Here is a 12,246-nt window from a genome sequence, read left to right as displayed (position 1 = left end):
TGTCGACAGTTTAATTATAAATAAATAGATTTACAAGATATCTGATTCATTACATTTAACTGATCTCTAGAGAGATCAATAAAGCTTCTGTCAGCACAAACACACCTGGTGTCCAACAGGTGAAAAAAACACCTGTCAGTGGAAACTAACTTCCATGAGTTCTAAAAACAAACAGAACGAGAGTAAAAAACGGTTTCATATCAAACGTGATCAGAGCTCACTGAGGCGCGTCAGAGACACGCACACACGCACACACACACACACACACACACACACACACACACACACACACACACACACACACACAGTTTAACATTTGACTAAACACACTCAGATTTGGGTCTTTTGTTTTGAAGCTGCTGTTTTAGCGCTGACTTCCTGTTTCCTGTGTCCTCAGGTACATGTACTGGACGGACTGGGGCGTGGTGCCGAAGATTGAGCGAGCCGACCTGGACGGGACGGAGCGCGTCGTCATGGTGAACACGTCGCTCGGATGGCCCAACGGCCTCGCCCTCGACTACGACGACAGGAAGATCTACTGGGGAGACGCCAAGACGGACAAGATCGAGGTGTGTGTGTGTTTACCTTCTCTGTGTGTGTGTGTGTGTGTGTGTGTGTGTGTGTGTGTGTGATATCCAGTGTGTGTTCACCTGCGAGGATCAGCTGTGAGTTTGATCTGCAGCGCTGACCTCCTGCTGGTTCAGCTGCTGCTTGCTGTGAAGGTTAACTGCTCGACACGACCTCCCACCGGGCCGCTCACAGAGGCTCTGTGCTGCTTCCTGTACGCCTTCAAAATAAAGCGCCTGCATGACTTGTACACATGTTGGCAGTAACAGGGTTTCAGGGACGTTGATTCTGTTGGGTTCTGTCGAGGTTAATCGTTGTTTCCCTGCGGTTCTAGATCAAGTTAGAACTGATGAGTCCGTTACGCGATGCAGAGCGTCGGTCTTTGTTTGGACTGAAGGCTGATTACTTCCTGTGTGGAGACGCCACTTTGGGCTCTCTGAAACGTTTCTGAGCGTTTCTCCATGTGATGATAATAAAGTCATTATTTGTAGCAGCCTTTAACAAGTCGTCAAAGAAGTCCGACACACTGAGGAACATGTTAGGAAACATGGAACCTACTAAACCCGTTAGATGGACGTTAAGCAGGCGGCTGCAGGAGTGTGTGCAGGGCCCCGCTCTCTCGTTGTTTCTGCAGACGGAGCTGAAGCTTCTTTTGTGTCATCAGTTGTGAGTTTGCTGCTTTGCGTCACACGTGTGTAAGATGTGGTGATGACGTTCAGACGGCCAGCCGCCCTGTGAGAACGCTTTCTTTGCTTTGTCCTGTTAAAGTGATTTAAAGTAAAAACCACATGTAGGAGAGCCTGACCTGAAACCTGCCTGACCTGTAGGTTGTTCAGATTTCAGGGATATGAAGCGTCTAAATGTTGTCTGATGAATGGCATCATGATGAGCAGAGAGTCAGGATGTCAGAGCTCTGAGGGTGACTGATCTCTGTTTACCTCTCTGTCGTCTTTAACTCGATGTGAAAGGCTTTAACTCTTCTGAGCTCTGAGCAGGAGACAGACTCTGATATAAGCGACATGTTCTCCCTCCGGTGTCTGACGCGCGGCTCAGACCTGACTCGGTGCTGTGAGGGTGTCGACGGTCCGGTTGTGATGAAAATAAAACCCTTCTCTCCCTCTCTGTGGTTTCTCTCCTCACGCCATCTCACCATGTTTTCTGACTTCTTGTTTTTATGGTCCTCCTCTCCGGGGGTGTTATGAACCCCCCGAACCCCCTCTGCAGCCCCTCTGAGGTGCTGACCCCCTCTCCGAGCCCCTTCAAAGGTGGTTCTTGTGCTGGTTCTGGTGCTGCTCAGTGGGGGAGGGGCTGCAGGGTCTCTGTCAGCCCTCCCCCTCCTCCGGGTCTCTCAGAGGACCCAGTTTTCTGCGGCGAGATCCCACATCTGGTTCCGATTGCGGCTCACTCCAGCTGCGGTCGCTCTGTTTAGAATCGAGGCCGAATCTGAAACCGTCTCCGCACTGCGGCCGCAAACCAGAGGAGACCTTTGGGCTGAGGCCACGAGCCCGGAGTGGAAACTTCATTTTATATTTAAACACACCGCGCTGTGTGTGTGTGTGTGTGTGTGTGTGTGTGTGTGTGTGTGTGTGTGTGTGTGTGTGTGTGTGTGTGTGTGTGTGTGTGTGTGTGTGTGTGTGTGTGTGTGTGTGTGTGTGTGTGTGTGTGTGTGTGTGTGTGTGTGTGTGTGTGTGTGTGTGTGTGTGTAAAGATGGCAGCGGGCCATGCAGGGCTGTTCTGGGAGCAGTGCATAGCGTGGCTGCAGATCAGTGAGAGCAGAGCACAGATTACAGATTACAGGCCGCGCTGCAGATTCCTCACATTTCTCCTCTGTTGACACTTCTCGTCTCTCTGCGTGTTTCACAATCATCTTATCACAGACTGCACTCCTCCTGATGAGCGTGGAGAGATGCTCCGATAACGTTTTGTCCCTCCCAACACCGAGCTGTGAGTACTGGCCGATACCAAGAACTCCTCTGATACCAGTGCAGAAAAACATGCAAATTATTATTTTATAACCACACACAGACGTTACATCGCTCTCTGCAGACACACCAGACTCCATTGACAAAAACACTGATTTTCTTTGTGTTATTGTGTGTTTGATCCACACACTGACTTTTTAACACTAAGTAAACTAACCAATCAAAGCAGCAGCTCCTCCTGTGTCCTGAGAGCTTAAATCAGTGTTTTTCTGAATGGAGTCTGGTGTGTCTGCAGAGAGCGATGTAACGTCTGTGTGTGGTTAAAACAATCATCTTCCTCTGTAACAAAAAGGTCTATCTCTGTAGGGATCCTTTCTGTCATGTTTTCACACACTTAGAAGAACAATCTGAGCCTGAGCACTTTTAATGGACGACCTTTGACCCATCAAGGATTGTGTTGCAGCCATTACAGCCTGTTTCACTGCTGCAGGATGAACACATCTTTGTGTTCCTGTTAAAAAACACCAGAATATAAACGTGAACCTTTGAGTATTATCAGCTCTCAGGACTTACTGTCTTCTAAAGACGCCTGTAGGAGGATTGAAACATGGTTAGACAGACACTCTGGTTAATGTGTTTTCAGCTCCTCCTGTGGTGTTTAAGGGGTTAATAAAAAACACGGCCAACACGCTTCATGCTCAGCTTTGTTCAGCAGAACTTTGTAGTCTGCTTCACAGTTTCTGCTCCTCTCTGCTGAGCTGCTGAACTCCGTTCCAGGTTGTGTGGATCCTGAGCAGTCTCAGTTCTGGGTTTAGAAACGCGCCTGCTGCTGTGGAAGTGAGATGTCAGAGTCTGAGCGAGAGAAGAAGAAGAAGAGGAAGAGGAGGAAATGTGGCCGCCATATGCTGCCGCTGTTTGTTTGCTCCGGCTGTTGCTTCTAATTAGCGGCGCTGCGAAGTGCTGCCAGGTCGCCTGAGCTCTTCTGAGCACGCTCAGTCGAGAGAAACACAATGTGTGCCCAGCCCCCATCCGTCCAGCCGCCGGGCATGATGGGAAGAGGGGACAGGGAAACAGGCTTCATGTTTAGGAATCTGAAGTTTGACTTGTCTGATCTCTGAGCTTTAGTGTTAGTTTGTTCTTCTTCACACTTTGTGAAGCTGCTGACCGTCACAGGAGCCGTCACATGAGATGGGATGTTACCGTCTCCATCCAGACCACGACGATGTTATTAAACTGCTGACTTCATGTCTGTTGCATCTTTCTTACCTTTTGTAACCCCCCCCCCCCCCGTGTGTCTCAGGTGATGAACATGGACGGGACAGGCCGACGGGTGCTGGTGGAGGACAAACTTCCCCACATCTTCGGCTTCACTCTGCTGGGAGACTTCATCTACTGGACGGACTGGCAGCGCCGCAGCATCGAACGCGTCCACAAACGCACCGCGGAGCGAGAGTTCATCATCGACCAGCTGCCCGACCTCATGGGCCTGAAGGCCACGTACGTGCACCGAGTCTCAGGTGAGTCACAGCTCCTACAGAGCAGGTGATGTCAGAGACTCAGTTTGAGCCCGAGCTCTGTCAGAACTACAACACATCCCCTTTAAAGACACCCCACAAAGTTTGATCATTGTATGTAAACCTGTGCCCCTGCCTCACCTGTGCCCCTGCCTCACCTGTGCCCCTGCCTCACCTGTGCCCCCCCTCCTCAGGTACGAACCCGTGTGCGGAGAGTAATGGTGGCTGCAGTCACCTGTGCCTGTTTAAGCCTCAGGGCGTGCAGTGCGGATGTCCCATCGGCCTTGAACTCATCGCGGACATGAGGACGTGTATCGTCCCCGAGGCCTTCCTGCTCTTCTCCCGACACACCGACATCCGTCGCATCTCCCTGGAAACCAACAACAACAACGTGGCCATCCCGCTCACCGGCGTCAAGGAGGCGTCGGCGCTCGACTTCGACGTCACCGACAACCGGATCTACTGGACGGACATCACGCTGAAGGTGGGTTTAACGGGGTCACGCCTCCTGCTGGAGGAGGAGGAGCAGCGATGGGCTCCCAGGAGACGCTTCTTCTTCTTCTAGCTGCTCACTTCCCCTTCCATACTTTATCTCTGCGTCCTCTCTTCTTCTGCTCCTTTATTTTGTCTCCCCCTCCTCCTTCGCCTTCTTGTCCTTCTGTTCTTCTTTCCCTCTTTCTCCTGCCCTTTTCCTCCTTTTTTCTTCTACTTCTCTCATCCTCCTCCATCTCCTCCTCCTCCTCCTCTTTTTTATACCCCTCTTACGTCTCTTCCTTCTCCTCTACTCCATCTTCATCCTTCACCTCCGTTTTCTCCTCGTTTATATTCTCCTTGCTCTCCTTGTTTTTCTCGTCTTTGCAGCCTAGCAGAGACAGTGATCTGTGTGTGTGTGTGTGTGTGTGTGTGTCCGTGTGTGTGTGTGTGTGTGTGTGTGTGTCCGTGTGTGTGTCCGTGTGTGTGTGTGTGTGTGTGTGTGTCCGTGTGTGTGTGTGTGTGTGTGTGTGTCCGTGTGTGTGTGTGTCCGTGTGTGTCCGTGTGTGTGTGTGTCCGTGTGTGTGTGTGTGTGTGTGTGTGTGTGTGTGTGTGTGTGTGTGTGTGTCCGTGTGTGTGTGTGTCCGTGTGTGTGTGTCCGTGTGTGTGTGTGTGTGTGTCCGTGTGTGTGTGTCCGTGTGTGTGTGTGTGTGTGTCCGTGTGTATTTGTGCTGGCTGATATTTAATCAGAAATGTCTCCAGCTCTGACCGCTCAGTTTACTCGTCTGGTTCAAATCCTTTATCGTATCTGACCTTTGACCTGTCCCCGTCCGGGCTCGCCCCCCCCTGCAGACCATCAGCCGGGCCTTCATGAACGGCAGCGCTCTGGAGCACGTGGTGGAGTTCGGCCTGGACTACCCCGAGGGCATGGCGGTGGACTGGCTGGGGAAGAACCTGTACTGGGCCGACACGGGAACCAACCGCATCGAGGTGGCCAAACTGGACGGGCAGCACCGGCAGGTCCTGGTGTGGAAGGACCTGGACAGTCCCCGAGCGCTGGCTCTGGACCCGGCCGAGGGGTGAGAACCCAGAGGACACGTAAAGGACACATAAAAAAAAAAACACTTCCTGTTTGTCTCTGACCGTTTCCTGTTACCTGTTTCCTGTTTCAGGTACATGTACTGGACCGAGTGGGGCGGGAAGCCGAAGATCGACCGGGCAGCGATGGACGGGACGGGTCGGATCACTCTGGTGGCCGACGTGGGCCGAGCCAACGGCCTGACCATCGACTACGCAGAGAGACGGCTGTACTGGACCGACCTGGACACCACGCTCATCGAGTCGTCCAACATGCTCGGTGAGGAACGCCGTCTTCCTCTCGTCCTCCTCACAGATCACAGAATCACGTTAAACGCCTTCCTCTGATTGGCTGAGATGAGCTCCACTCTTAGTGTCTGTCACCGTCCATATGACCCCCTCTCCATCGCCTCCTCTCCTCTTCTCCTCCTCAGGTCTGGACCGGGAGGTGATAGCGGACGACCTGCCTCACCCGTTCGGCCTCACGCAGTACCAGGACTACATCTACTGGACGGACTGGAGCCAGCGCAGCATCGAGCGGGCCAACAAGACGAGCGGGCAGAACCGCACCGTGATCCAGGGCCACCTGGACTACGTCATGGACATCCTGGTGTTCCACTCGTCCCGGCAGGGCGGCTGGAACGCCTGCGCCTCCACCAACGGACACTGCTCACACCTCTGCCTCGCCGTGCCCGTCAGCAGCTTCGTCTGCGGATGCCCCGCCCACTTCTCGCTCAACTACGACAACAAGACCTGCAGCGGTGAGACGCAGAGAGACCCGATTTATACCTGTGACCTCACGGTTCTCTCACATGAAGCTTTAAAGCCTGATGTCACTGTTTTAATAACCAGAACGTTCTGTCCCTCTTCAGCGCCGACCTCCTTCCTGCTGTTCAGCCAGAAGACGGCCATTAACCGGATGGTGATCGACGAGCAGCAGAGCCCGGACATCATCCTGCCCATCCACAGCCTGAGGAACGTCCGCGCCATCGACTACGACCCGCTGGACAAACAGCTGTACTGGATCGACTCCAAGCAGAACGTCATCCGCCGCGCGCAGGAGGACGGCAACCAGGTGAGGACGCGTCTGAGCCGTTTCCTGTTAGAGACGTTTCAAAATAAAAGCTGCGTCTGACCCGCCTGTCGTCCCCTCAGAGCATGACGGTGGTGTCGAGCTCGCTGGGCGGAGCCAGCCAGGGTCTGCAGCTGTACGACCTGAGCATCGACATCTACAGCCGCTTCATCTACTGGACGAGCGAGGTCACCAACGTCATCAACGTCACGAGGACCGACGGCAGCAGGGTGGGGGTGGTGCTGAGGGGGGAGCACGACAAACCCCGAGCCATCGTGGTCAACCCGGAGAGAGGGTGAGTGTCCCAGAGTCACAGCCCCACACGGACACACACACACACACACACACACACACACACACACACACACACACACACACACAGGTGTGTCTGATAGGGTGAGCCTTCATGTAAGGTTGGCGTCTTTTCGGAGCCTCTCAGCTGATGTTTTGTAACCTTATGAATCTGATCAAACACAAAAAGTTATATTATATAATATTTATATTTTCTTCACACATAAACACAAAAGTCTCGTCGATAATAAAACAAACGTGTTCTTTGTTTCATATTCTGTCACTTTGGATTATTTTAGCTCAGATGCTAAAAAACCAGTATCTTTGTCTAAAGACTACATTACCCATGAGCCTCAGCTGCTGTTGCTTACAGGACAAAGCCAGTCGGAGCGTGTGCACCTGCTCCCTTCAACACTTCATTGATCTAAATCTGATTTATAACTGCTGACTGTTCATTTAGAGTCGCTGCAAGAATTTAAAGCTCTATGATTGGATGTGACTGACTGAAATGCACCCTGGGAGTTAGAGTTTCACTGCTTCGTCCCTGCTTTTGTCCCTGACGTTTGCCTGTCAGGCGGCTCCCATCCTGCCCGGTCTTATTGGTAGAGGTTGTTCTATTTGTGTTCAGACTCAACGTTAGACTAGACACAAGACAGGGCTCATATATATATATATGTATTTATATAAATATATATAAACAGGTTTGAATCCAGGACACAAACATGATTATAGATTCACTTCCTTCTTAAAGTGTAGCAGCTTGTTTTTACACGGTGAGTGTGCTGTGAAATATCAGCACACAGTTAGTTTTAGTGGAAGCAGGGAAGAGGCTGAACCTTTGTCCTGCTGGCTGCTGAATCATTTGGAAACCTGCCATCAGCTTTCACTTGATGTGCCAGATTTCTTCTTTATGTGCTCATTAAAACGAGTCTTAAATCAGGTTCCAGGCTCCGTTAAAGAGCCTCACATGTTTCTCTCAGGTACTCGCAGGTATCTTTATTTATTCAGACTCCTTCAGACGTGTAGTTTGTGTGTCTGATCTCGGTGATCTGTTCGTGTTGTTTACTCTCTCGGGGCTCGTGAATCCTCTGAGCCGCTCTCAGCTCGGTGGTGCCGCGTCGATCGTTCGGAGCCATAATTGCAGGTTTCCCTTCAGCCGGGCTCTCGCAGTAATCTCCGGGTCATTGTGTGGTTCACAAATGAAGTCTGCAGATGTTCATGGAGGAAAACAGGCCAGAAACAAACAGCACAAACAGCAGCCTCTCAGTGACTGAGTGTGTCCCTACACGTTGTCTTTCAGGTACATGTACTTCACCAACCTGCTGGAGCGCTCTCCGAAGATCGAGCGGGCCGCGCTGGACGGGACGGAGCGCGAGGTTCTGTTCTTCAGCGGGCTGGGGAAACCCGTCGCACTCGCCATCGATAACGAGGTGGGGAAGCTGTTCTGGGTGGACTCGGACCTGCGACGCATCGAGAGCAGCGACCTGTCAGGTAAGTCTGAGGGCGTCAGGAGAGTCCTGAGAGCTCAGGGAACACACAGGACGAGCAACAACAGGAAGTGTTGTTTGTGTAGGCAAGAGAAGCAGACGCTCATTTACAGACGAAAGAAAACTTCATGACATAATCTCAGGCTTAACATATGTTTCATCTTTGTTAGCCTAGCCTAGCATAGAGGCCTGAAACAGCTAGCATGGCTCTGTCAGAGCTCTGAAACTCACTGATGAACATGTAACGTTATTGTATTATCATTTAGTCGTCTTTATTGCCGGACTTGTTCCTGCAGGAGAAAGTCAAACTGTCAGTTTGATGTGTTTTTGTTGGAGCTGAACAAACGCAGGGCCAAGAGGAAGTCAGCAGACGAGTTCAGAGGTCACTGATGATGTTTTTATGTCTGCATCCGAGTTTGTAAAACCAGTTTGTATCAGAGGATGAAACAGTGAAGGAGGGTTTAAAGCATGTATCCAGCACGCTGTAGACTGGAGGCTCCGTGTGTAGCTCCGCCTCCTGCAGCCTCTCAGCAGCTACGCTTCAGGCTCTGCTCAGGCTGTCGGCTCTGTAGCCGTGTGATCTGGATCAGGGAGTGAATGTGTGAACAGAACAGATCCAGGACTCTTCTTTGGGGACTTTTGTTCCTGGAGAGTTGAAGTTGGCTCGGAGCCTCGAGCTCGGCACATTCCTGTGATTCTCCGGAGCCCCACGCAGGCCGTCAGGAATGTGAACCATCTGTGAACAGAACCGCGTCACCGCCGAGTCCTCGGCCCTCAGATCCTCTTCATGTTCCCGATGCAGGACCTCAGAGTCCTCCTCTCTGAGCCTCTGCAGGGAAAACTCTGTCCTGGGGGTGACATGTGGTCAGAAACAGGCCTGAGTGACTGCTCAGGTTTATTATATCGAGGCTGCTGGCGCCCCCTTCTGTCCAGTGTGGTTAATAACAGCTACTGAAACATCTGACTGTGTTTAAGTTCTCTAATTAAAATAAATCAGTTTCTTTTTGCAGATATGAAATACAGAGATGCAGAGTTTGATCTTTTCTCTGCATGTTTCTGAGACGTTTGTAACTTTTGACAGAAAATAAACGAACTGTCTCTGTGTGTGCGTAACGTGCTGCTTCTCTCCTGGAGCTGCTGTAGTGCCTCCGTCTGCAGCACACTGCTGGAGAGAGGCTTCATGTTCAGCTCTCAGACTCGGCATCATTCAGAAGCTCATTTAAAAAACCACGATTTTAATCGAATGCTGGGACTATATACTGTGTATCTGTGCAGGCTTCTTTGTGCTGTGTGAGATCTTCAGTGTTGACTTGTCGCTGACTTCGGCGTGTCCCTCTCCCCTCCTCCCGCCTCCCCTCCTGCCTCACCCCTCAGTTTCTCACCCGTTCAGTTCCTTCTCTTCCTGAAGTTTTGGTCCCTCCAACCTTGTTTTGTTTCTCCCCCTCGGTGCTTTTTTACATCAGGAGCCAATCGGATCGTGATCGCGGACTCCAACATCCTGCAGCCGGTGGGTCTGACCGTGTTCGGGAACCACCTGTACTGGATCGACAAGCAGCAGCAGATGATCGAACGCATCGACAAGACGACGAGGGAGGGACGCACCAAGATCCAGGCTCGCATCGCCTACCTGAGCGACATCCACGCCGTCCACGAGCTCGACATGAGGGACTACAGTGAGTCTGAGACGCCAGAGCAATCCTGTCACAGCTCGTCTGTGTGTTAGCTGAGCTCTCCTCAGGTGCGTCATGTCTCACCTGTGCTCCTCTCTGCAGGTAAACACCCGTGTACCTGGGATAACGGCGGCTGCTCCCACATCTGCATCGTGAAAGGCGACGGGACGACTCGCTGCTCGTGTCCCGTCCACCTGGTGCTGCTGCAGGACGAGCTCTCCTGTGGAGGTGAGACCTGCTCCGTCACGTACAGGTAGACTTACCGCTTTCTACAGGTCAGAGTCTCACCCTGTCCCCCTCCTCCCCCCTCAGAGCCCCCCACCTGCTCCCCCGAGCAGTTCTCCTGCACGTCGGGCGAGGTGGACTGCATCCCGCAGGCGTGGAGGTGCGACGGTTACCCCGAGTGCGATGACAGCAGCGACGAGGAGGACTGTCCCGTCTGCCTCGAGTCCGAGTTCCAGTGCGACAGCCGGCAGTGCATCGACGAGAGCCTGCGCTGCAACGGAGAGGTCAACTGTCAGGACCGCTCCGACGAGAACAAGTGTGAAGGTGAGGCGGCGGAGAGCTCACCTGGAGCTGACTCCAACAGATTCCAGAGTCTGATGGAATGTTCTCTGTCTGTCTGTCCTGCAGTCCGCTGTCCAGCTGACCAGTTCACCTGCTCCAACGGTCAGTGCATCGGGAAACACAAGAAGTGCGACCACAACATGGACTGTACCGACAACTCTGACGAGATCGGCTGCTGTGAGTCGGCTCGTTGTTTTCGTCTGCGTCATTAAAACATCAGAATCCTTCATCAGTTCTTTGATTCTCTGTTTTCAGTCGTCTTTCTGTAACGAACCGGCCGTCTGTGTTTTAACGCCACTCTTCTTCTTCTGTGGTTTCAGATCCGACCGAGGAGCCCCCTCCCCCCCCTAACACCACCATCGGCTCCATCGTGGCCGTCGTCATGGCGCTGTTCGTGGTGGGGGCGGTGTACTTCGTGTGTCAGCGCGTCCTCTGTCCACAGATGAAGGACGACGGAGAGACGGTCACCAACGACTTCGTGGTCCACGGGCCGTCCTCGGTGCCGCTGGGATACGTGCCGCACCCGAGCTCGCTGTCCAGCTCGCTGCCAGGTGGGAGCCACGCCGCGAGGACAGTCCTGATGTCATGTTTAATGAACGTGACGCTGACGTGTGTGTGTGTGTGCGTGTGTGTCCCCTCCTCAGGTATGTCCAGAGGGAAGTCTGTGATTGGCTCCATCAGCATCATGGGCGGGAGCAGCGGGCCGCCGTACGACCGCGCTCACGTGACCGGAGCGTCGTCCAGCAGCTCGTCCAGCACCAAGGGGACGTACTTCCCCCCGGTGAGACGCAGACGCTTCAACACGTTTAAAACAGACACGTTCTTCGCTCCGCCTCACTGACGGCACTGTGAGGTGTTTTCAGGGCGAATCTGTAACGACATTTGTTTCTGTGTTCAGATCCTGAACCCTCCTCCGTCTCCGGCCACAGTCCGCTCTCAGTACACCATGGAGTTTGGTTATTCATCCAACAGCCCCTCGACTCACAGATCGTACAGGTGAGCACAGGTTGTCTCCTCTCTCCTGAACATTCACGCTGCTGCGGTGAGTCCCGACGAGCCACCGGAGCTCTCAGGTTTCAGTGTTTAGCAGAGTCACAGTTTGATGGATGAGGCTGCATCACGTGTGAACACGAACAACGATCCCTCGTGTGCACACAAACTCTGCGACCTCGTCTGCAGAGACCGACAGTGAGAGTGTGTTTACATTCTTCGGTCGGATTTTAGATTGATTTTATTTATGCTACAGAGCAAACACGAGCTGCAGTTCCTGGAAGTGTAAGAAGCACTTTCTGGCTCCGTCTGTGTTCTCGCTCTTCTGCTCCCGTTTCACTGGGCACAGCCGTCACATGGTCCCGCACACAGGCCCTGAACCCCCAACATGTGTGATTGTTTGTTTAATGTTTGGTAACCAGGACGAGCATGAATCTATAAACCTGCATTCAGATTCATTAACATGTTCACCTTCATTAAAGGAACCTTTTAAAGGGCCGGGTCAGCAGGTGAACCCTCCTCCTGTCGGTCTGTGTGGCCTCTTTAGATCGATCCTGCTCTCATGTAGAAGCTACAGCAGCTGATAGCTTAGACTCTGAGCTGAGGTCATCGTGATGT

General features: G+C 52.5%; 1 protein-coding gene across 2 annotated transcripts in view; it reads left to right on the top strand.

The window, feature by feature from the left end:
• The window catches only part of lrp6 (low density lipoprotein receptor-related protein 6), a 30,528-nt gene that overhangs the window by 16,442 nt on the left and 1,840 nt on the right, over positions 1 to 12,246 (top strand). For both annotated transcript variants that reach the window (XM_069670847.1, XM_069670846.1), the window contains exons 7-22: positions 398 to 569; positions 3,790 to 4,006; positions 4,198 to 4,487; positions 5,327 to 5,553; positions 5,647 to 5,831; positions 5,986 to 6,312; positions 6,424 to 6,626; positions 6,707 to 6,918; positions 8,215 to 8,405; positions 9,865 to 10,074; positions 10,174 to 10,299; positions 10,384 to 10,620; positions 10,705 to 10,815; positions 10,959 to 11,189; positions 11,283 to 11,419; positions 11,537 to 11,634. In XM_069670847.1, the coding sequence (XP_069526948.1) occupies positions 398 to 569; positions 3,790 to 4,006; positions 4,198 to 4,487; positions 5,327 to 5,553; positions 5,647 to 5,831; positions 5,986 to 6,312; positions 6,424 to 6,626; positions 6,707 to 6,918; positions 8,215 to 8,405; positions 9,865 to 10,074; positions 10,174 to 10,299; positions 10,384 to 10,620; positions 10,705 to 10,815; positions 10,959 to 11,189; positions 11,283 to 11,419; positions 11,537 to 11,634 (3,174 nt within the window). The remainder of the gene's footprint in view (positions 1 to 397; positions 570 to 3,789; positions 4,007 to 4,197; positions 4,488 to 5,326; positions 5,554 to 5,646; positions 5,832 to 5,985; positions 6,313 to 6,423; positions 6,627 to 6,706; positions 6,919 to 8,214; positions 8,406 to 9,864; positions 10,075 to 10,173; positions 10,300 to 10,383; positions 10,621 to 10,704; positions 10,816 to 10,958; positions 11,190 to 11,282; positions 11,420 to 11,536; positions 11,635 to 12,246) is intronic.

Source organism: Semicossyphus pulcher, unplaced genomic scaffold (assembly GCF_022749685.1).
Source record: "Semicossyphus pulcher isolate SPU_LCO1_2020_fin unplaced genomic scaffold, fSemPul1.0.p SCAF_20, whole genome shotgun sequence".
Lineage (NCBI taxonomy): Eukaryota > Metazoa > Chordata > Actinopteri > Labriformes > Labridae > Semicossyphus > Semicossyphus pulcher.
This window is presented reverse-complemented; position numbering and strand designations above follow the sequence as displayed.